Here is a 24030-nt window from a genome sequence, read left to right on the forward strand (position 1 = left end):
CCCTAAAATAAATAGTTACTACATTAGACATGGGTAATCTCAACTCCGCGAAGTGATCTGACTCACTAGATCCAGCTCCGTGGTCGGTACCGAATCCGCTTATTGACCGACTCCTTTATTGACTTCCGGTTCTTTCGAGCGATTATTAATTTATCTATGGCCGATCCGCCCCGGCTCGGTTTTCGGTCGGTCGGTGTCGGTACGGTACTGCGGTGCCCCAACCCGCTGACTGAACTGAAGTACAGATTCGTGAGAGAGAGAAAAGATTCGTTCGTTAGTCCAAGTCCGAGTACCGAACCGAATCGACCCACCAAACATAGATAATCAGATCCAAGTCCAAGATCCGATCCGCAGGGCTACTACGAACCGAAACCGAACCGAAACCGACCACCAAACATAGATAATAAGATCCAAGTCCAAGATCCGATCGCAGGGCTACTACGAAACTCCAAAATGAAGTTCGTGTCGTGCGATCCCTCTGACACTTTATACTATTGTAATACGAGAGCGAGAGGGACGATTCGATACGAACTTCGAGTTTCGTAGTAGCCTGCGATCCGATCCGAGCCGAGCGAGAGCGAAAAGCAGGCGGACGGAGCGAGTTCAGTGTGAGTGAGCGTGACGGCGATCACGAGCGAGCGAGCCGCTCGATCCAGTCGGAGTTAGTAACTCCGGAGTCAATAAGATTTGAAAAGGAGTCAATTAAGGGATTCGATCCGCTTGAGGATCTGACTCTTTTGAATCTTCAGATCCGGATTTACCACCTCTTATACTACATCTGACATCTTCATATTTTTTTTTAATCCTCACTCCTCAGTCAAAGTAGGAAACGTCTTAATATACCGTAATATGGTACATTTACCTTATGTAGGTATAGCAATAACATGTTATAAACTGGCTTAACTAAACATAACAACAACAACAACCAACACAAAACAATAGCAAGGAAGCATTCGTGAAAAACCTTCAAAATATAATGTGTCTACGAATAACTAATTAAATAGAAGTTAGAAAGTGATAGCCTCTACTGCAGATCGTAAGTATTCAGCACGTTGGTAGTAGAAGAAGATTAATAATTCCATACTTTTTGAAGTAAATTATTAAGTAATGGTTGCCTTTCATTTCATTCGAAGAACCCAAAATACCCACCAATTCTGAAATTGTACTCTTAAGGTGCGGCCTCATGCAGCGGCTCAACGCCCGTTTCCAGCGTCAAATCAGGTCACGTGACATTAGCGACAAAGCTGGAAATGGTGAGCTTTATTGCTGGAAAAAAAAACCTCTTTAATTTCGGAAAAAACACCGTTATTAAGAAATCAAGCTTCAATATTATTCCTACAAGAATCCATGTTGACGGTGCTGTTCGACGCGGCGACTTGACGCTAGTTTTTTAGTCGTGGGAAATTTAAAATGGGTCACGTGACCAGACTTATCACTGCAAAACGAGCGACGAGCAGCTGCATGAGGTTGCACCTTACTTTTATACAATCTGTCAAACAAAGCACAAATTATTCACATAAACAAATAATTGCGTATATTGACACTGACAGGTTAATACCGGTAATGGTTTTCATTGATAAATTATTGTCAAATAGAGGTATTGTTTTTGTTATCAATTGGCGAATCCGGTAATATATTTGAATACCGGTATTGATTATATAACGACTAATCAGAGCTTTTAGCGATATAATAGCGAAATGCAATTATAACTGGTTATAAGTACCCTATTTTAAACCGGTAGTAAGAATACCGATAACGATCCCTGTTATTTTTTAGGGTTCCGGAGCCAAAATGTTAAAAACGGAACCCTTATAGTTTCGCCATGTCTGTCTGTCTGTCCGTCCGTCCGCGGCTTTGCTCAGGTACTATCAATGCTAGAAAGCTGTAAATTTTGCACGGATATGTAAACTATGCGACAAAACGGTACAATAAAAAAATAAAAATAATTTTTTTTAGGGTACCTCCCGTAGACGTAAAGGGGGGTGTTTTTTTTCTCATCGAACCCTATAGTGTGGGTTATCGTTGGATTGGTCTTTTAAAACCATTAGGGGTTTGCTAAGACGATTTTTTAATTCAGTGATTTTTTTGCGAAGTATTCAACTTTAAAGAGCAAATTTTCATTAAAATCGAGCGTCTCCCCCCTCTAAAATCTAAACCGGTGGGTGGAAAAATTTGAAAAAATTCAGAATGGTAGTAAGTATATCAACCTTTCAAGGAAAACTATAACGGCTAAGTTTGCTTGAGAATTATTAGTAGTTTAAGAGTAAATAGCAGCCTAAGGTATAAAATATACCTAAACTTGGAAGATTCCGTATAAAATACGAAATCCTTAGAAAAATATTACTTAATTTTTTCGTAATGGCTACGGAACCCTATTTTGGGCGTGTCCGACACATTCTTGGCCGGTTTTTTTATCGTTATCCCGCGGAAAATATACAATCCTATGTCCTTTCTTGGACATCAAACTAACTATATTCATACCGAATTGTAATTAAATCGGTTCAGAGGTTTAAGCTTGCAGTGGTAAAAGACAAACAACCGGACATACAGATATACAAACAGTGAGATAGAGTAACTATATTAGTAAAGATTCCCAAATAAACTTATAAATGCGAACGTTGGTGGGTGAAAGAGCAAGTTAGATGAAAGGTTTTATTTAGATAAATGTAATTTCGCACATGAATTTCGAAGCTAGTTTTAATATAAAAGGTATATTATTTAAATTCCTGACAAAACTTTTTACAAGCTTTTATTTAGTTTCACCGTCCCGGAGGCATTCTTAATCTGGTAACAGTGACATCTTGGTGGTCCTGCCAGGATCGTCTCCGCAGGAAAGAACTCCTCAATGGTTAATAATACCAAATTCTAAGAACTTAATACGTACCGACTTGAAATTTGGTACGCATATGTAGGTACCTAGTTTAGATGACAATGCAAGTACAGTCAGCAAAAAACGCTTGCATTAAAAATGAAATTTTCAACAAAAACTTATTTTCTAGTAGCACATATAGGTATTTAAATTTCTGACACAACATTTTTTTTACATTTTGTAGAGCATAATGGTGGCAAACGCAACGGAAACAGTTCTAGGAAGTGCGAGAGAGAGAGAAGACTGTGATAAAACTGGTGGCTCCGCAAGCGGCTCCCAGGAAGCACGAATTGGCAGCAGTGCCAGTCACATTGTTCACATACTGGCACATCAGTGGCCTGTATGGCTTATATTTAATCTGCACTGTGGCGACATGGCAGACGATTGTATTCAGTAAGTATTTTTATATGTATAAAAAAAATATAACAACAAATTGACCGACTACAAAAAACCAAGATTTTTTTTTCTACCAGCCTGAAGTCGGTGCCTCAGCACGAGCCAGCAGGAGTGATTTTTTTTTCACGCTTTTTAATACAAATAATCTACGATAAGTATTTACGATAGTTTAATATCAACTGCTCGTCGCTTTTTAGGAAAGATTGCTTTTTCCAATGCAGAGACATTAATTTATTGAGGAGTCCTGGTGCTTCACCACCCGTTCCATTTTACTATATGCATCACGACGAGCATAAATTGCTTAGCAACTGTATTAAAGTAATTGAAATTCAACCCGTGAAGTACTTGTTATTGAGTAGTAATTCCGGTGGTCAACTTTACTGTGGTCTACATCATCAGTTCCACTTCACCAATGATGATTTTCAAGAGCAAAGCAAATGCACGAGTTATTACTAAATATATCCAAATGACCATAGGTGTCCCTACAATATTTGAAGAGTTCCCTCGATTTCCTTAAGATCCGATCATCAGATCCTAATTTGGTGCTTATGGGTCCTAATTGAAGGCGAACGAACGAAAAAAATGTTTTCAAGTCGATTCATAAATGACGGAGTTCTGAGGTAACGAGCTTTTATTTATTGCCATGTGTGTACTTATGTGCTAGTCGAATCTTGCAACCGAATTTCGACCCACTTCCGGCGATGAGATGGACTTTAACTTTGGTGGACCTACTTGGTTAAGTCCGGTGACAATACATTAATCTGGTATTGAAATTCTGGTGGTCCAGCCAGGATCGTCTCCGCAGGACGGAACTCTTCAACGGTTAATTGCATTGACTCGATATTTGGTCGAAATGTAGTTTTCCATACATATGTACTTACTAATTCGATGACATTAGGTAGGTACATTGCAAGTTAAATAAAAGCTTGTAATAAACAATTTATTGAACCAGGCGTTACTTTGCGGAGGTCCATAATATCAATGAACTGAAACAATCACTTTGCTCACCCGCGACCTTATGATAGCTAATGTTTATGCAAGAAATGTGTGTTCATGCAGTTCCTCCCCCTCCATACTATAAGAACACACATAAATCACACAAACCCATCTATTACCACCACCACACTGCTGACGCGTTTCGAACTCAACCAGAGCTCATTTTCAGAGCAAAACAACCGTTCACCATGCTACAATGTTAGACTCTAACATCTCTCTATTCTGCTCTGAAGATGAGCTCTGATTTAGTTCGAAGCGCGTCAGTATAGATGGGTTTGTGTGATTTGTGTGTGTTCTAACAGTGTGAAGGTGGAGAAACTGTGTGAACACACATTTCTTGCATAAACGTAGACTATAAGATCGCGGGTGAGTAAACCAATTGTTTTAGCTTACTTGTAGGTAATTAACATTTATCCCATCTTGTTCCAGCTCTGCTGATGTACAACGCCGGCATTTTGGGCATCACAGCCGGCGCTCATCGTCTCTGGTCCCACAAGACTTACAAGGCCACCAAGCCTCTGGAGATACTGCTTATGATATTCCACAGTTTCACCAGCCAGAACACCGTGCGCCACTGGGCCAGGGACCATAGGTTCCATCATAAGTACAGGTATTTTTTTTACAAGCTTTTATTTACTACACGTATGTCAAGGCCCAGTGCGGATTGGGAACTATGGCCCAAGCCCTCTTGTTCTGAGAGGAGGCCTGTGCCCAGCAGTGGGACGTATATATGCTGGGATGATGATGATGATGATGTCAAGGACTGGCCTTACATAAAAAATTATATTCATTAGTATTTTCGTTTCACCCATAAAATTCAATTTTCTTTTGAGCAGTACGTTCGTCGTATTATGTGCGGGTCAAATCTTGCAACCGAATTTTGTAACATTTGGCATACCTACTCGTGTAAGTCCGTTGAAAATACATTAATCAGGTAGTGACATCTTGGTGGCCCAGCCAGACCAGGACGTTGTCGTATTTTTTTTATTTATTGTAAATATTAATGTACACATTTATCATACGGTATTTCGCCAAATTGCAAAACACATTTCAGGTGGCGAACCAAACACTCAGCCAACAATATTCTCCGCTCCGCAGGACGGAACTCCTCAACGGTTAGTGGCATCGACTTGAAATTTGGTACGAAAATGTATTTTAGATGACAATTCAAGTAGAGTCAGCAAAAAAAGCTTCTATTAAAAATGATCTGGGGGCACGGTAGTGCCACTGCCAAGACAAAAAGCTTTTGACTAACTTTTTAACAAAAAAAACTTATTTAATTTTGTGTGTCTATGTCTAGTTTGTGTGTAAAAATGACTCTTATTTCTCTCAATTTTATCGTCCCATAACATTTATTTATGTTACAGTGACACAGACGCTGATCCCCACAATGCCACGCGAGGGTTCTTCTACTCCCACGTGGGCTGGCTGCTGGTTAAGAAACATCCGGAAGTCCTAAAACGGTCACGGACCATAGATATGTCGGACATATACAATAACCCTGTGTTGCGGTTCCAGAAAATGTGAGTACAAAAGAAAAAAAAAGAACATTTAAACCGATTCACATACTGTAAAATACTATTCGAATATGCTGAAAAAAATGTGCTAAATTTGAAATGCGAGAAGAGTAGCGCCATCTAGTGTTGAATAGAAGAACTAACACACTAACTGTTTCATGACAGTCTAACCGCTACATGCAAGTCATAATTATTGGTACAGTCAACGTCATAAATAAGTGATCACTTTTGTACTTTGTCATTTTAACGTCATGTTTGAAAAGCCATACGAAATTGTGTACCGACTAAAAGCGACAAGGTACAAAAGTGATCACTTATTTATGACGTTGACTGTACGATTCCAATTCTATTTATGACAAGCGTAAACAAATACGCTATTAACCCACCATAGACATTTAGTGATGTGAAAACCTAGAATCTATTGCATAATAATTAATCTGTTCAGTTAATCGATTATTTATTAGGTAATTGAATAGATCAACGTATTATTGTCTATTTTATTATTTACAATAATTGATTTAATTCCAAAGACTGTTTTTTCAATTATAAAAGCAGTAACCATTTTTTAATTTTAAGGTAAATATCGCTTATTCAATCGAGTATTAATCGATTTTTAAAATGTCAAATTTTCCATTATCTCTACGCTAGTGTGTTTCAATCTAGTTTCAATCAAGAAATAACGTCAGATTTTGACGAAGATTTTTCAAATGAAAAATAAATATTAAAATCAAGTGTTTTTTTTTTATTATTTTCGGTCATCGTTCATCCACCATTACCTCTCATATTTCGTTTTCTAGAATTTTTTCACCGTACACAACAAAACCTACTAGACACTGGCAAAATTGTCCTCCAATGGACAGAGCCATATTTTTCTAAAAATCTAATCTAATCAGAGTGAATTTTTGTGAAAAGTCTAGCTGTTAAAAGACGAGAATTAAAATGTGGGAACTGTTGGGCGTGGGATATAAATATATCATTTGCAATACAATGCCTTTTATTTAAAACATAACATAAATTGTAATAACGTATTTCCTTTTATGTAAATTCGTGACAAGACAAGCTTGACAGAAGAACGTCATAGAGCTGTTGCAACCATAGAGGTTGCGCCGTACCAACACTCCTCCTCGCGACTCTATGCCAGCCCGAAGTGGATCATCAGCTCCTTGAGCCGTGGCCCTGATAGCCCCTTCGTCAGTAAATCAGCCGCCATCTTCTTTGTCTCCAAATAATCCAAGCGTATTTGTTTTATTCTGAATGCAGTTCCTTATATAGTGCATCTTCAAATCGATGTGCTTGGATTTTGATGAAACTATAGGGTTTTGACTGAGCTTCAATGCGGCTTGATTGTCATTTGAAATCTTGACGCAATCTATATGAATCCCCAGGTCATTAAATAGTAACTTCAGGTGTATGGCTTCTTTTGCTGCCTCAGTACACGCACAATACTCCGCCTCTGCTGTGGAAAGCGCTACGCTCTTTTGTTTCCTCGACGACCAACTGATACAGCCTCCTGCGTATATGAAGCAGTACCCGGAGAAAGACTTGCGGTCTAATTTGCAGGCGCCCCAGTCTGCGTCTGCCATGCCATACAATTCTTGTTCGGTTCTCTTAAAATTTAGACCGATACTAGATGTGCCCTTGAGGTATCTTAACACACGTTTGGCACTCTTGAAGTGTTCGGCACTGTAGCTATCGTTGAATTGCGAGAGGTAACTGACTGCGAACATAATATCAGGTCTCGTAGCTACTGCTAGATACAGAAGTGTTCCAATCAAGTTTTTATATGGCAATTCTTTATCTTTTGTTTTTTTGTCCGCTTCAAGCGTTAGCCCTGGTTCTATAGGGGTACTCGTTGCTTTGCATTCGTCCATTTTAAATTAAGTTAATGTGTCCTTGATATATTTTTCTTGGCAAAGTTTCACTGTATCTTTAGTGTGCTTAAAATCAATTCCGAGCATTCTCTGTGGTATTCCCAGATCTTTTATTTCAAATTTGTGTGCAAGCATTGTTTGGATTTCTTGCATCATCTTAGGACAGTTGTAAGCTATTAGTAAATCGTCTACCCATATGGCTGTGATTACTTTAGCTCCTCCTTTCTGTAGTATGTATACACACGGATCTGCTTGTGATGGAACAAAACCAATATTACGTAATTCCGTGTCTAATCGGATGTACCACTGCCTCCCGGATTGTTTTAGACCATACAAGGATCGTTGTAATTTGCAGACTTTTTCTCCCTTAATGTCTCTAATACATTTTAGCATGTCTTTAGCTTTGTTGTATATAGTCAGCTCATTATTTCCGCTCTCATCGATAATTATTTCTGTCACATACTTTTCCAGGTTTTCAGGTACCTTCATAGTGATGTCTTCCTCTATGTCGCCGTTCAGATACGCTGTCGTGACATCCATCTGCTTTAATTTCATGCCTTCTTCGACAGACATTCCAACGACGGTTCTGATGGAGCTTAACTTGGCCACAGGTGCGAAAGTCTCATTAAAGTCTATTCCAGGTCTTTGGGTGAATCCCCGAGCAACAAGTCTTGCCTTCTTTGTTTCCGTATTATCCGGTCCAGTTTTTGTTTTAAGAACAAGCTTGTAGTCGATGAGTTTCATGCCACTGGTTTTCTTCGTGATTTTCCACGTCTCATTCTTAATATGTGCTTTTATTTCAGCTTTGATTGCGTCGTGCCAGTCGTCTTCAGTTTCATTTTGTTCAGACAAGTATGTCATGTCCGACACGAGCAAGCTTTCTTCTTCCATATCGTCTTGTAGGTAGTAGTCTGTTGTCCATGTAGGCTTCTTTCTATTTCTTGTGGGTCTTTGCGATGTTCTCTCATTTGTTTCATGTGGAGTTTGGTATCCATCACTTTCAGCCCCTTCTTCCTCTTCAATTGAAGTTTGGTCTTGGTCAGCAGTTGCGGCCCCCTCATCCTCAGATGGCAACAGATTTTCATTTATACTTATTTCAAAGTTGGTGGCATCTGAGGAGGACATGTCTGTCAAGGGAAGAGGATCCTGAATCGGTAAGTTAGAATTTTGATGAATTTTCTTATTGTTAAGTGATATCACCATTTCTTTTTCAGGTTCCCGTTTGCTGTTGCCAAGGACTGTTTCTGTACGAGTGTCATCATAGTACATCTTCTCGACGAATTTGACATCTCGACTGATTACAACATCGTTTTGGTCAGGTAGATAGACTCTGAATCCTTTGGCATTTTTGGCGTATCCCATAAATACGCCTTCTACGGCTTTAGGGGAGAATTTGCTTCTTCGTCTTTTGTTCAAGATGAATGTTTTGCTGCCGAAAATGTGTAAATGGTTTCCGGCTGGATTTCGGCCAACCCATTTTTCGTATGGACTACTTCCATTTAAGGCTTTTGCTGGACTTCGGTTTATTAGATAATTGGCTGTGTTTATTGCTTCTGCCCATAAGCATGAGGGTACATTTGCTTCCATCATTAAACATCTAGCCTTGTCTAGCAGTGATCGGTTTTTTCGTTCACTTACGCCGTTTTGCTGTGGAGTGTATGGTGCTGTCAGTCTCCTTTTGATGCCGCATTTTGCCAGCAGGTCATCAAATTCTTTGCTTCTGTACTCGCCACCATTATCCGATTGCAAGTGCTTAATTTTCTTCTTTGTGAACAGCTCCACTCCATTTTTGTATTCTTTAAACTTTTCGATTACTTCACTTTTGTTTTTGATGAAATAGATACAGCAGTACCTGGTGAAGTCATCGATGAAGGATACGTAGTATCTGGATCCAGCAATCGATTCCGTTTCAAACGGTCCACAGATGTCACTGTGTATAATTTCTAAAATTTCAGATGACAATCGATCATGGCTGGCAAATGGTAAGGATGAAAGTTTACCTTTTATACAAGTTTCGCAGGTATCTAGCATTAGTTCATTTAAATCTAGTCCTCTCATCATCTGCTTCGAAACCATCATTTTGAGATCTTTTTCGTTGATGTGACCCAATTTTCGGTGCCATAACATCGATTTATCTTGTGACTTCGTTGTGAAATTTGCTGATTCTTCCGGTTTGAAATCCAGATAATAAAGCCCGTTTTTATTTCTTGAAGCTTGTAGTACGACGGTATCTTCTTGTATGACCGATGCTTTTTCTTTTTCAAATAATACCTTGTAACCGTTATCAGTTATTTTCCCAACTGATATGAGGTTCGTCGTTATTTCCGGTACGTACAATGCATCGTTCAAGTTGTATTTTTCGTCGTTGGTAGAGATACTAATTTTTCCTCGCCCTTTAATTTGTGTGGTGTGCTTCTTCGACGCGAGACTTAAAGTGTTAACTTCAGGTGTTAATTCTTCGAATTTTTCTTCCTCGCCAGTCATGTGAGAACTGCAGCCACTGTCAAGGCACCACAGGTTGTCATACATTGAAATTTTTTTCGTGACTTTTATTTTTCTGTGAGCTAGTGGCTTCTTTCTTTGACCAACATGCCTCTGTAGTGTGGCCCTTTTTATGGCAGTGTTTACAGACGAAGACCTTCCTCTTCTGTTTAGCATAAAGTGCTTCGGACCTTGATGAGGTGTCATTCGGTTCTGTTTGCTTTCTGGCTTCGTTTTCTTCAACAATTTTTATTTGTAATTCTTCTGGACCAGGCAGCACATCTCGTGACTCAATGGCGATGCGGAAGTTTTCATAGTTTGCTGGTAGGCTATAGAGCATCATGATACTCAATAGTTCCGGGTGGATTTTAACGTCCATGTCCTCCAGCTTTCCGACGACATCCATAAAATTATTTAAATGGTCGTGGATATCCTCTTCAGAATTCATTTTCTTCAGCACGAGTTGTTTCAACAGTGTAGCTTTTCTCGCCGGACCAGCGCTTTGATGTATGGATTTGAGTTTTTCCCATATCTCTTTTGATGTTTTACATCCTTTTATTTGTTTTAGTTCCGTCGGCGAGATGAGCAGAATAAGTTCCGATCTGGCTTGTATGTCCATTTTTTCGAACTCACATTTTTCTTCGGCATTCGGTGTTGGCGATAATTTATTTTCGCCGCTAACGTAATCCCATAGTTCGGTTTTAATTAGTACGGCCTGGGCTTGTAAACACCAGGTGTCGTAATTATTTCTATTTAACGTTTCTATAGAGCGGTATGTCGAAGACGCCATTTTTACTTTATTTTATTTCTGTTTCCATTTATGCAGGCAACCACGCTCTGCTACCAATTGTTGGGCGTGGGATATAAATATATCATTTGCAATACAATGCCTTTTATTTAAAACATAACATAAATTGTAATAACGTATTTCCTTTTATGTAAATTCGTGACAAGACAAGCTTGACAGAAGAACGTCATAGAGCTGTTGCAACCATAGAGGTTGCGCCGTACCAACAGGAACCAGCTGGGCTACTCCGAAACTCGAAACTCGAAGTTCGTGTCGTGCGGTCCCTCTGACACTTACACTGTTTGATACAAGAGCGAGTGGGACCGCACGACACGAACTTCGAGTTACGAGTTTCGTAGTAGCCTTGCTGTTCGTGAAATGAAACGGAGCAGTAGCTTGTACAAATCGTATAAAATTACGTTAGAAAAGAAAACACAATGAACACACACGTCTGTTTACGTTCTTCGTACGTCGTCAACTGCCATAACATCTCATTTGCTCTACACTGAAACTCAGTATTCATTCTTCGTTCAAATTCAAACGTACATACATCATCTCATCACGCTTCAATACACGCATACTACACTCCACATTAGTGTTATTGATTCGATCCACTTTTAATAAATTGGATAGGCATACATAACATATAATAATCGACCCAGACGTCCGGCTACATGCAGTGTCTTAGCCAACCTCAACATTGGAAGAATCATCAAATGATTGATGGAGCCACTTTTTACCTGACTTCCCGAAGGAGGGTTATGTTTTTCCTAAATTTGAATTGAATTGTGTAGCTAATAGTGATTTATTTATTTATTTATTTATTTATTAAAAAGTACATTTCACAGCATTACAGTATTGACCAATACACTGTGAAACTACACAAATCACATCTTAAACTAAAGTACAGTGAGAAACTTTACATAGGAACACTAGTTTTCCTGTCATCCATCATCTCGCAGAACATTAATAATTGTCGAGACACAGCAGCCCAACGCCCAGCCAGCAAGTCGCACTCCGGAACTCCAGCAGCGCATTCAGCAGCGCCAGAGCGCGCGGCAGCGGCGAGTGCCTGTGCGACACGGTGCGAGCCGCAGGCACGGCTAACAGGGAGCGCATACGCGGTCTCAAGGTTATCCTCGGCACGTCAGGGACAGACAATCTAACTAGCTGCTCAACGAGCTCAGGACAGTCTGCCGCCCCACGCAAGACCCGAACAGTAAAAACTAGAAGGCTCAGGTTGCGCCTCACCTCCAATGAGTTAAAGCCTAGAGTGCCAAGTAAGAATTTAGTAGGGTATAAATACGGGTAACATCCATATATTTTTTTGTACAGCGTTCTCAAGAAAGCCTTCTGGACCCTCTCTAACAGCAAGATGTAGGTCACCTCAAACGGGTTCCATACAATGGCTGAAGCCTCCAGCTTGCTTCTCACTAAGGCATTAAATAAGACTTTTATAGCCCCTGGATCTTGGAAATCCCGGATGTTTCGAATGACAAAACCTAGTCTACGAAAACTACTGGCGGCAACCGCCCTTATATGATCGTGGAAAGTAAGACGCGTATCAAATATAACACCCAGATCCTTAAAAGAGAAGACTCTGTTAATGGGCTCTACTCCCAGAACATATTCGTTATACGTGGGGAAACAAGCACGACTGAAGGAGCACACACAACACTTAGCCGTATTGAAGCATAACTTGTTCTCAACACTCCACCGCCACACAGAGTCGATATCTGCCTGCAAGGAGATACGATCGGCAGGTAATTCGATCCCGTAAACTAACTTCAGGTCGTCAGCGTAAAGGAGACATTTTGCATTTTTAACAGCCAATTCGAGATCATTCACCATTATACCGAAAAGAAAAGGGCCCAAAATAGATCCCTGGCTTACGCCAGATCGGGTATGGTAGGGGGCCGAGATGAAATGACCATGTTGAACATATTGCTGCCGATCGCGTAGATAACTTGCAAAAAATTTTAGCAATTTTGGAGCGAATCCAATAATATCCAATTTTTGCAGCAACACGTCGTTATCCACGCGATCAAAAGCCTTGCGAAAATCAAAATACAGCACATCAACCTGAATGCCCTTATCAAGATGTTCAGAGATGATATTGGTCAGGATTGAGAGATTTGTGTCGACCGACCGATTTGTTCTGAAACCATGTTGCGCGTCACTCAGGAATGGTTTTAACTGTACAGATAGCGCTCGGTGAAGTATTGCCTCAAACAACTTCGCTGGCGTTGACAAAATAGCGATAGGTCTATGACTCTCCACATTATTGACGTCACTCGTTTTAGGGATAGGCTTAACCCTAGAAGTCTTCCATTGTTGAGGATACGAGGCGGTAGAGAGAGCCAGATTAAACAAAGAGTGTAGTGGTACCCCAAGAAAATCAACACATCCCTTCACGATATAAGCAGGTATCCTGTCAGGCCCAACAGCGCTGTTGGGCTTTAAATTCTTAATGGCTGCTTTGACCTCACCGAGAGTCACCCCCTTGACGTGAATATAATTGGCAGACATTCTATCCTCACCAGCTTTCCGACTGTTACAATCAAGACGTGGAACATTAGGTAAAAAGACACTTGAAAAGAACCCGGCAAATGCCTCAGCTGTCTCAGGACCAGTAAACTGTTTCCCCTCGAAGGCAACTTGTGAAGTGAAACCCCCCTTAGACTTAAGGCTATCAATGTGCTGCCAAAAAGCGCGTGGGTTAGTTTTTAATTTTGACTGTATTTGGTGGATATAAATACTATAAGCAGAGGAAACCTGTTTTTTGATATCCGCCCTAAGTTCCGAAAATCTAATATATGTACTCCTGTGCTTAGTCGCCTTCCATTTTCGATGAAGAGCAGCTTTAATTTTTATTAAAGTGATAATGTCATATAAATACGTATCTAATATTTGTTACAGATACGGGGCCCAAGTGATATTATCCTGCGCCTACATCCTCCCATCTTTAACACCGATGCTTTGGGGGCAATCCTTCAGCGATTCCTGGCACATCAACTCGCTGCGAATAATTCTAAACCTCCACGCTTCTTGTCTAGTAAACAGCGCCGCCCATGCTTTCGGAAACAAACCATATGACAAAAACATAGCCGCTGCACAGATTTCTACATTATCTTTTGTAACTTTAGGAGAATGTTTCCACAATTACCATCATGTTTTTCCATGGGATTACAGAACGGCTGAGTTAGGGAATAATCGATTGAATTTAACGACGATATTCATCGATTTCTTCGCGTGGATAGGTTGGGCGTATGATTTAAAAACAGCCACTGATGAGATGATTGAAAGTAGAGCTAAGAGGACTGGTGATGGGACGAATTTATGGGGATGGGGGGATAAAGATTTAGTTAAAAGTGGGGAGAAAGTAGAGAAGATATATTATGGGTGGGGGGATAAAGATATGAAGGATACGAGCGGTGTCAAAGTGTTATATACACAGGGATAGTTTGAAAGTTAGGTTGTTGCAGTTTCAAATATCATTAGGATTGACTTTGCTGGCAACATCGCTCGCTGTCTATAAAGTTGCCAGCTATGATAAACATTAGTTAGGTCATTAGATACGAAACGAAAAACACCTGTGTTTGCGTGCTTCTTGGACCTATCTAAGGCGTTTGACCTGGTTTCCTACACGATATACTTTGGAAAAAGCTTGAAAACGAAAATGTGCCTACAGAAATAGTTAACATCTTTAAGTATTGGTATGGGAACCAGGTCAATTGCGTTAGATGGGACGGAGCCTTGTCTCGATCGTATGGGCTGGAGTGCGGGGTGAGGCAGGGGGGCTGACCTCGCCAACGCTCTTCAACCTATACGTAAACGACCTCATAGGCGAGCTTAGCAGCACCAGGGTCGGGTGTCACATAGACGGAATCTGTGAGATTTTTTTGCTATTTGAATTTCATTAATGACACTCGAACTATAGCCACCCTCGCTCTGCTCGGGTGGCTAAACATCTCCTGTCATCATGGCTTGTTTTAGTCCCTTGTTGAACAATCTACTATTTCAAAATTTGATGAATACAGGTCTAAAAGGGTGTTGACAACGGTAGAAAATACATTTCTGAATTCCAAATTTTTTAACAGACCGCTAAAGGGATTCTTATCTCGTTTCGTTCCGGCCCTAGAAATAGAGTCGTATCAGATATTTATGCACGCTTGTTGTGTCAGATATTGGTGCTGGTGACTGTACAACGCGTTACAAAGGAACCCGTAATCCATACTAGTCCATACTAATATTATAAATGCGAAAGTAACTGTCTGTCTGTCTGTCTGTCTGTCTGTTACGCTTTCACGCCTAACCGCTGAACCGATTTTGATGAAATTTGATACAGAGATAAAATAGACCCTGGGAAAGAACATAGGCTATCTTTTATCGCGAAAAAGAGGCTTTAAGGGGTTGAAATAGGGGATGAAAGTTTATGTGGTGGTAGTTCGTTGCTGTCGAAGATAAAACCATGAAACTTGGCATTTAGGCACTTAATAAGAAATAATTCTATATTTGTTTGAGGTTTTTTGAAAATTTGACCTGTGAGGGGATGAAATAGGGGATGAAAGTTTGTATGCAAGGTCGTCATTATCGAATATAAATAGATGAATCTTTATTAAACTTGCCATTTCGGCACGTGAAAAGAGATAAATAGATATCTGTTCGCACGTTTTTTTAATTCTTCGTGTGAGGGGGTGAAATAGGGGATGAAAGTTTGTATGGAAGATCGTCATTGTCGAAGATAAATCGATGGTTCTTTATGAAACTTGGCATTGGGCTACTTATAAGAAATAAATAGATATTTGTTTAAGCGTTTTTGAAAATGTTACCTGCGAGGGGATGTTAGCAGAGGGGATGGTGCAGTGTTAGCAGAGCCTTCTAAGCTCATAAGCAAAATGTACGCAATGTGGGGTCTTCTTAGATGGCTTATTCACATAGACAGTCAGACATGAAAAATTATGATTTTCAGATTTTTCTTATTTATTGTAGAGTACCGTAGAGTAAGAGCTACCTTTATGCAAAATTCCAAGTTTCTACCCTATAACTTTTTCTGTTGAGGCAATTTGTATGGAAATACCTTTTTAATGACTGTAGCTTTTGATTGCCTGGACTTAGAAATTTGATTTTTTCACAGCTTTCGGGACTATTGACCTGGGTTTAGGGTTTTAATTTCAACTCGATACCTTACTCCGCGCGTTTACGAGATAAAGGGTCTTGACAGACAGACGGATGGACGGACAGCAAAGTAATCCTACAAGGGTTCCATTTTTTTCTTTTTAGGTACGGAACCCTAAAAAATATTTGCTTTGGCGCTTTTCAAATTTCGACCTATTTACTTGAAAATATGGGGATGAAAGTTCTTAAGGAATTCCAAACAATACTACATATTTATCGGAAACATGTGTAGCTATGCTTAGTAAAAATGCCTTGACTTACAATAAAGGACGTAAGGTGTCAATAGTTCACTATGAAGAATTAGTCCTTTTGTGTTGGCAGGGTAGAATGTAGAATACACGTCGTATTGCTAAAATATGGCTACCCGCAAAATATTTATTTTTTACCAAAGAACATCGTATGGATGGATGTATGGAAGAACAACAAAAAATAGTTTATATTTGTAGCAATGTATTAAAATAGTTTATTTTTGGTAAACCGTAGAAGTTTCTATGTACTTTTATTGGCAGAATAGGTATCCTATATAAATTAAATACTTCCCAAAATTACTATTCCACGCGGACGAAGTCGCGGGCAAAAAGCTAGTATATAATAAATTATTAAAGTGAAAAATATTGTCAATCCTACTATTTAGTATAGATTGTCATGTGCTGTGAAACTCAATAAAACGGGAATTTAATGGTGATAGATACGTTGGATTTGTCTCCCGACAATATTTTCCTGAGCTTTTTTGTTAATTTGATGTTAACGTTTTAAATTGTCGTGACTTTCACTCAAGTCAAATTACCGCAAACAGGACTTATGACGCTAAACACACAAGTAATATTCCTACGTATATATTATTTATGTCGAGATAAATATTACTCGTGTGTTTTAGCGTGATAAGTCCTGTTTGTGGTATTTTGACTATAATTTGCTGTTAAGTTCCTTCTTATTTCGCAGAAGTTGAATAATATTGTTATTATGATAAAATAAATAATACCTACTTTTAATGGTGCCACAGACAGACACACATAGCGGTCAAACTTATAACACCCCTCTTTTTACGTCGAGGGTTAAAAATAGCGGTTTTTTTTTGATATTTTGGAAATATTTCTTTTTCATGTAATTTATTACAAATCAACACATTTGATCCTATCTCTCGCTTTTTTCGTGTTGAATATTTGGAATTCAGTGAGTAGACCCAGCACTGTCTAGAATAAAAAAAAGTTACTTTGTCTCACGGAGTGAGCAAAATCGCATTTTGCTCACTGATTTTTAATAGCAAAACCTGCCTGTTTGAGCTGCTGAGGTGAAAAGGTATTTAATATTTTTCTTCAATATAGTTGTATCTATCGCTAAAAATCTAATATGCAAATATTTTTAAATATTCTATTGCATATTAAATGACATGTTTAATACTTCTGTCTGAGTTCATTCCGAGCTGTTTCATTCGTCGACCGACCGTTGGAGTGCCAGTACCCACTGATGATGTCTCAGAGAAAGGTAAATCAGAATCAGAATTTTTTTTTAGTGTATAGTCACTATACACACTATACTTCAGTGTCACTCAGATGATAGTATAAACGACGCCAAAAAAGACAACTGAAAAGTAAAAAATAATTATGCACTACCTAGCTGTTGCCCGCGACTTCATCTGCGAAGAATTCGTTTATCCCTATCCTGCGGGGACTATGCTGATTTCCCGCAAAATTAGCCTTTCGTCGGAGTCGGGGGACCGCTAAGGTTAACAGAAAACTAAAGTACATATGTTGTATTTTTTAAAAGTATTAACCTTAGCGGTCCCCCGACACCGACGACGCTTAGATAAAAAAATATTACTAGGTACTTTTACTAAACTAGATTATGCCCGCGACTTCGTCCGCGTGTACTTTAGTTATAAAGACATATGTTTTAATTGACCTGGTGACCCGACACACAGGTTCATCCTAGTTCGGGCAGTCTTTGCCACACGGGTCTGACTCCCTTATGTAGTAACTAAGAACCAATGTAACGGAAAAAATTGTAACGGTGGTGGTGAAGAAAATAAATAAATTATTATTATTATTATTATTATCATAATTACCCCCGTTATAATTGTGACATGTGTATCTGTGTGTATAGCGAAGTACTTAGGTACTGCCGTAAACGATAGGTAACAGTTTACTACAGTGTAGGTACCTACTTCGCTATAAACAACATTTTTTTACCTGTTTTGAAGCTAGTTTTTGAAAAGTTTTATGCAAAGCACGAGAGAAAATTAATTATTTCGTGTGCTGCCGGCGAGAACCGAATCTTACTCTAGAACCCGAAATATATAAGTATTCGAAATTGCACTGTAGATAATATTTTGTAAATTAGGTAAAAGATAAATAAGAACGGATAATCACACAAAAATGAACCTTCCTTATATTATTGATTTTATTATGCACACCCGATAAGTAATCTTTAAGTTAGGTACTGCATAGGTACTTATTAGCATATTTATTTCACACATCATTTTAACAACACTATACGGATCATTTTAAATAGTGGCCAGCCATATTTTTAAGTCTAGAATAAGGAAGTCTCATAGAAACTCCCCCCTAAGAAGTAGAAAGCTACTTCTTCTTTCTCTATCTTTGCCTACGCGTGCCTACGCCGATCATTTTTAGGCTTCCGAATCCGAAGCCAAAATGGCAAAACGGAACCTTTATAGTTTCGCCATGTCTATCTGTCTGTCTGTCCGCCCGCGGCTTTGCTCAGGGACTATCAATGCTAGAAAGCTGTAATTTTGCACGGATATATAAGTTTACATATAATGTAAACGGGGTGGTTTTTTTTCTCATCCAACCCTGTAGTGTGGGGTATCATTAGATAGGTCTTTTAAAAAAACGATTTTTCGATTCAGTGCTTTGTTTGGGAAATATTCAACTTTAAAGTGCAATTTTTCATTAAAATCGAGCCCCCCCCCTCTAAAATCTAAACCGGTGGGTGGAAAAATTTTAAAAAATTCAGGATGGTAGCAAGTACCTATATCAAACTTTCAAGGAAAACTATAACGGCTAAGTTTGCTTAAGAATTATTAGTAGTTTATGAGTAAATAGCAGCCTAAGGTCTAAAATATACCTAAACTTGGAAGATTCCGTATAAAATACGAAATCCTTAGAAAAATATTACTTAATTTTTCGTAATGGCTACGGTACCCTATTTTGGGCGCGTCCGACACCGGCCGGTTTTTTCTCTTTCCCGTAGGAGTTTTGGAAAATTATCTATTACTTAATGTTTCTCCACACTTCTCAAGCAACCTATATGCCAAATGTCAGCTTTCTGCGACCAGTAAAACGAAAAATCCCGTTTTTTCCCGTTCCCGTCAGAATTTCGGGAAATTCTTTTGTAGTGCTCTCTACACTACCCAAAGAACCTAAATGCAAAATTTCAGTTGTCTAGTAAGTAGTCTAGTCTAGTCTAGTTTTAGTAGTAAAACGAAAATTCTCGTTTTTTCCCGTTCCCGTTCGAATTTTGAAAACTCCACTCTCAATGCTCCTTTACACCCCGTTAAGCAACCTACATCCCGAATTTCAGCTTTCTGCTTCGAGTAAAACGAAAAACGGGAGCTTTCGATGTTTTATACTATTATAATCACCTACTTCTGTGCCAAATTTGAAGAGTCTAGTAATCCATACTAATATTATAAATGCGAAAGTAACTCTGTCTGTCTGTCTGTCTGTCTGTCTGTCTGTTACGCTTTCACGCCTAAACCGCTGAGCCGATTTTGATGAAATTTGGTACAGACATAGAATAGACCTTGGGAAAGAACATAGGCTATCTTTTTTTGCGAAAAAGAGGCTTTAAGGGGTTGAAATAGGGGATGAAAGTTAATATGGTGGAAGTTCGTCGTTGTCAAAGATAAAACCATGAAACTTGGCTTTTAGGCACTTAATAAGAAATAAATCGATATTTGTTTGAGCTTTTTTGAAAATTTGACCTGTGAGGGGTTGAAATAGGGGATGAAAATTTATATGGAAGGTAGTCATTATCGAAGATAAAGCGATGAATCTTTCTTAAACTTGCCATTTCGGCACGTGATAAGAAGTAAATAGATATTTGTTCGCGCGTTTTTTTAATTCTTCCTGTGAGGGGGTGAAAAAGGGGATGAAAGTTTATATGGAAGATCGTCATTGTCGAAGATAAATCAATGGTTCTCTATGAAACTTGGCATTTGGGCACGTGATAAGAGATAAATATATATTTGTTAGCGCGTTTTTTTAAATTCTTCCTGTGAGGGGGTGAAATAGGGGATGAAACTTTATATGGAAGATCGTCGTTGTCGAAGATAAATCGATAGTTCTTTATGAAACTTGGCATTTGGGCACATATAAGAAATAAATGGATATTTGTTCCAGCGATTTTGAAAATTTTACCTTTGAGGTGATGTTAGCAGAGGGGATGATGCAGAGTATTAGAGAGCCTTCTAAGCTCAAGCAAAATGTACGCAATGTAGGATCATTTTAGATGGCCTATTGACATAGACAGTCAGACATGAAAAATTTTAATTCTCAGATTTTTCTTATTTATTGAGGTATATAAGAGCTACCTTTATGCAAAATTCCAAGTTTCCAGGACAGCCGGAAGTACCCTATTACTTTTTCTGTTAAGGCGATTTACATGGAAACACCTTTTAATGACTGTAGCTTTAATTGCCTTGACTTTTGAAAGTGATCCTATGAGGGTCCATTTTTTCTTCTTGAGCTGCGGAACCTACAAAACATTTATTTGTTCCGGCCTTTTTTCAAATTCGACCTACTTGAAAATATGGGGATGAAATTTCTTAAGAATTCCAAACAAAAATTACTATACGTATATTTATCGGAAATATGTGTAGCTATGCTTAGTAAAAATGCCGTCTTAATTATAATCCTACCCTTCTAAACTTTACAATAAAGGACGTGAGGTGTCAAGAGTTCACTATGAAGAATTAAGTAGCCATTTTATGTTGGCAGGTGTAGAATACACGTCGTATTGCTAAAATGTGGCTTCCCGCAAAATATTTATGTTTTACCAAAGAACATGGATGAATGGATGGATGAAAAAACAAAAAAAAATAGTTTAGGTAATTATTTATAGCAATGTTTTAAAATACTCATTATTTTCAGTAAACCGTAAAGTTTCTTGCTGCTAATTATTGGCAATGTAGGTGTCCTAAATAAATTAAATACTTCCCAAAGTTACTGTTCCACGCAGACGAAGTCGCGGGCAAAGCTAGTTAATTATAGTTCACAGGATCCGTTGAACTGAATATATCATCCCGTTTTTCCTTATCCCGTGGGAATTTCCAAAAATCCTAAAAACCGTTTTTTACTATTATGATCACCTACTTCTATGCCAAATTTAAAGAGGCTAGTATTTTATAGTTACTGAGATAGGGTCACTCGGAATCAAATATATAAATCTCGTTTTTTTAACCGTTTTCGTGGGAATTTCTAAAAATCCTTCCTTAGTTATGGTGCCCTACATTGTATGAGGTATCTATGTGCAAAATTTCAAGTCTCTAATCTCAGTGGTTTGGCTCCTGTTTGGGGAACTTAGGCTAATTTTGCGGGAAAGCAGCATAGTCCCCGCGGGGATAGGGATAAACGAATTCTTCGCCAGATGAAGTCGCGGGCAACAGCTAGGTAGTGTATAATTATTTTTACTTTTTAGTCCTTTTTGGCGGCGTTTTTTGACAGCGTTTTTTTCGGGCGGTTTTTTTTTATTTAATGTTTCTAAACTGGTATATATTTTTTTAAAAAGTGTACTAGTGTGTAGGATATTTTGGCTGTAGCATCAGCTCATCGTGTTGCCACCATTGCATTGTATGTTAAAATAAATACTGATCAAAGGGAATCAAACACGACATATCAGCTATTATTTTTTCAAGAAGTATATACTGTGTGCTGGATATCCTGGCTGCAGCATCAGCTCATCCTGTTGCCACCATTGCATTGTAAGGTAACGGCGCCTATTCCGTGGTACTTAAGGAAGTTTTTCAAATGAGTTCCCAAAAATTAAGGGTATCAAAGCTCCTTAACAACGAGAATATTTTTTTTATTTAAGAGCGTTTATTGAACTTTCAGTGTCTTAACTTTTTGGGCTCGTTTTAGTTATTAGTATTTGATAAAAAATATATTATTGAAATCAAAATACCCAAATCTTCTATTACCGTGGTAATGGACAGGCTGTGAATCCATTACCGCGAATTGAGCTTCTATTACCGAGGGTATAAAAAAACGGCAATTTTCTAACCATCGGTAAAAGGAACCCGACAGCTTGTTTTGGAACTTAATACCGAGGGATTAAAAAAGGGTAATGGCTTTGTTCTGTATAATATATGTATACATCAAATATTTTTGAGAAAATTTGTAATAAAAAACTAAAGTATGATTCGAATAGTGTATCCAGCCCATGTATTTTATTATGCTCATGCCACCAGTTATAGTTTGATGTATGCACCCTGAGTAAAAGTCACAACTTTATCAAAAAAATCTGCACTTACGGTACCCTAAATGTGAATTATTTTAACAGAAAAATAAAATGATCACTCGGCTAATAGGGACTTCTTTAAAACCTATTACCGACCCAAAGACAATTGAGATGGGTCGGTAATAGATTCCCAAACATTCTTACCGAGGGTTATGCGATCATACTCATACCATCGTTAATTGGCTTAATTTGGAGTATTGCAAAATCTAATTCCGACCTATAAAAACTATAGGGATAGAGTTGTGTTTGAATTACAAATAAAATATACTTATTACATCCTTGGCATATAACCAAAATTACATAACTGGTAAGTAAATATAAAATTTCATCGCAATATTTAAACAACTTGGCAAAATAACGGTTTTCTATAGAAACTACAAATTCAGTATTGAAGTTTTTGCTAAAAATTAAGAGATTTGTTAATACTTTTCATACCACGGAAATAGTTTTTTAAAAGCGTGAATAGATCAAGATTGGAATAACTGTAACAAATTATATAAACGATAATTTATACCACAAAATAAAGCTTGAAGAACCAAAACCACCACTTTAACTATTACCGTGATATACCACGGTATTACAATCAACAGATAAAAATGGCACCTATCGCCGCTTTGTATTTAATTTCCATTTAATCGTATTTCGGGCCCAAAAAATGTACAAAAAGTATTTAGAACTTGTACAAAAAACTATAAAAAGCCATTTAAAAACCATAACATTAGTTCAATTCCATGAATATTGTAAAACACTAAATAAGTCGAGTCTGCTTGTATGTGGTGTCACGCGTTAGTATTAATCCTCTTCCGTCGGTGCCATTTCGAAAATCACAAAATTGCGAAGATGTTTGATTCATTCACATACACTAGCGCTAATATATACGTGAGTCGACTTAATAAGCTTTTATCTTGTAAAATATATATTTTTTTTAAAATCTATCGGTTTGGTTATAAAATGCGTATTTTAAATTGCCGCGTGGTGATGGCGTCGTCGATTTCGATACCCGGGTAATAGGCGCCGTTACCTTATGTAGAAATCAAAAACTGATCGAAACGAATCCAAGCACGATATATCTGCTATGGTTTTATCAAAGAGTGTTTCTACACTACTATGTTCTGGATATCCTGGCTGCAGCATCAGCCGAGAATTTTCTATAATCATGCAAGTTATAAAGCATACATGAGATGTTTCAAATTTGAGAGTCGCAAAATATGTTTAAAGTAAAGTAAATACCTATTGTTCTAAGATTCCTACCCACGCGAACAAAAGAGCTGACAATCTAAAGACGGCTTAACCGATTTTGATAAAACATGTATTAGAACCATCGCTAGAAAACCTGCTTTCAAACTAAAAAACCGCATTTAAATCGTTCCGGCCGTTAAGAGCTACGCTCACAGACATACACACATAGCGGTCAAACTTATAACACCCCTCTTTTTTGCGTCGGGGATAAAACAC

The 24030-nt window shown here is 38.3% G+C and overlaps 1 protein-coding gene and 1 long non-coding RNA gene across 2 annotated transcripts in view; one reads left to right on the forward strand and one right to left on the reverse strand.

Annotated features, from left to right (window-relative positions):
* LOC141443371 (uncharacterized) overlaps window positions 1-24030 on the reverse strand; it is a 282390-nt gene that overhangs the window by 37085 nt on the left and 221275 nt on the right. The gene's annotated exons all lie outside the window — the stretch shown is intronic.
* LOC141443610 (acyl-CoA Delta(11) desaturase-like) lies at window positions 3121-15141 on the forward strand (the record flags this gene model as incomplete). Its single annotated transcript, XM_074108945.1, is given in 4 exon segments — window positions 3121-3262; window positions 4691-4871; window positions 5629-5784; window positions 13837-15141. Coding segments are annotated over 4 exon segments (1023 nt in total), but the record flags the coding sequence as incomplete, so codon positions are not given.

Source organism: Choristoneura fumiferana, chromosome 27 (genome assembly GCF_025370935.1).
Source record: "Choristoneura fumiferana chromosome 27, NRCan_CFum_1, whole genome shotgun sequence".
In the NCBI taxonomy this organism is placed as follows: domain Eukaryota; kingdom Metazoa; phylum Arthropoda; class Insecta; order Lepidoptera; family Tortricidae; genus Choristoneura; species Choristoneura fumiferana.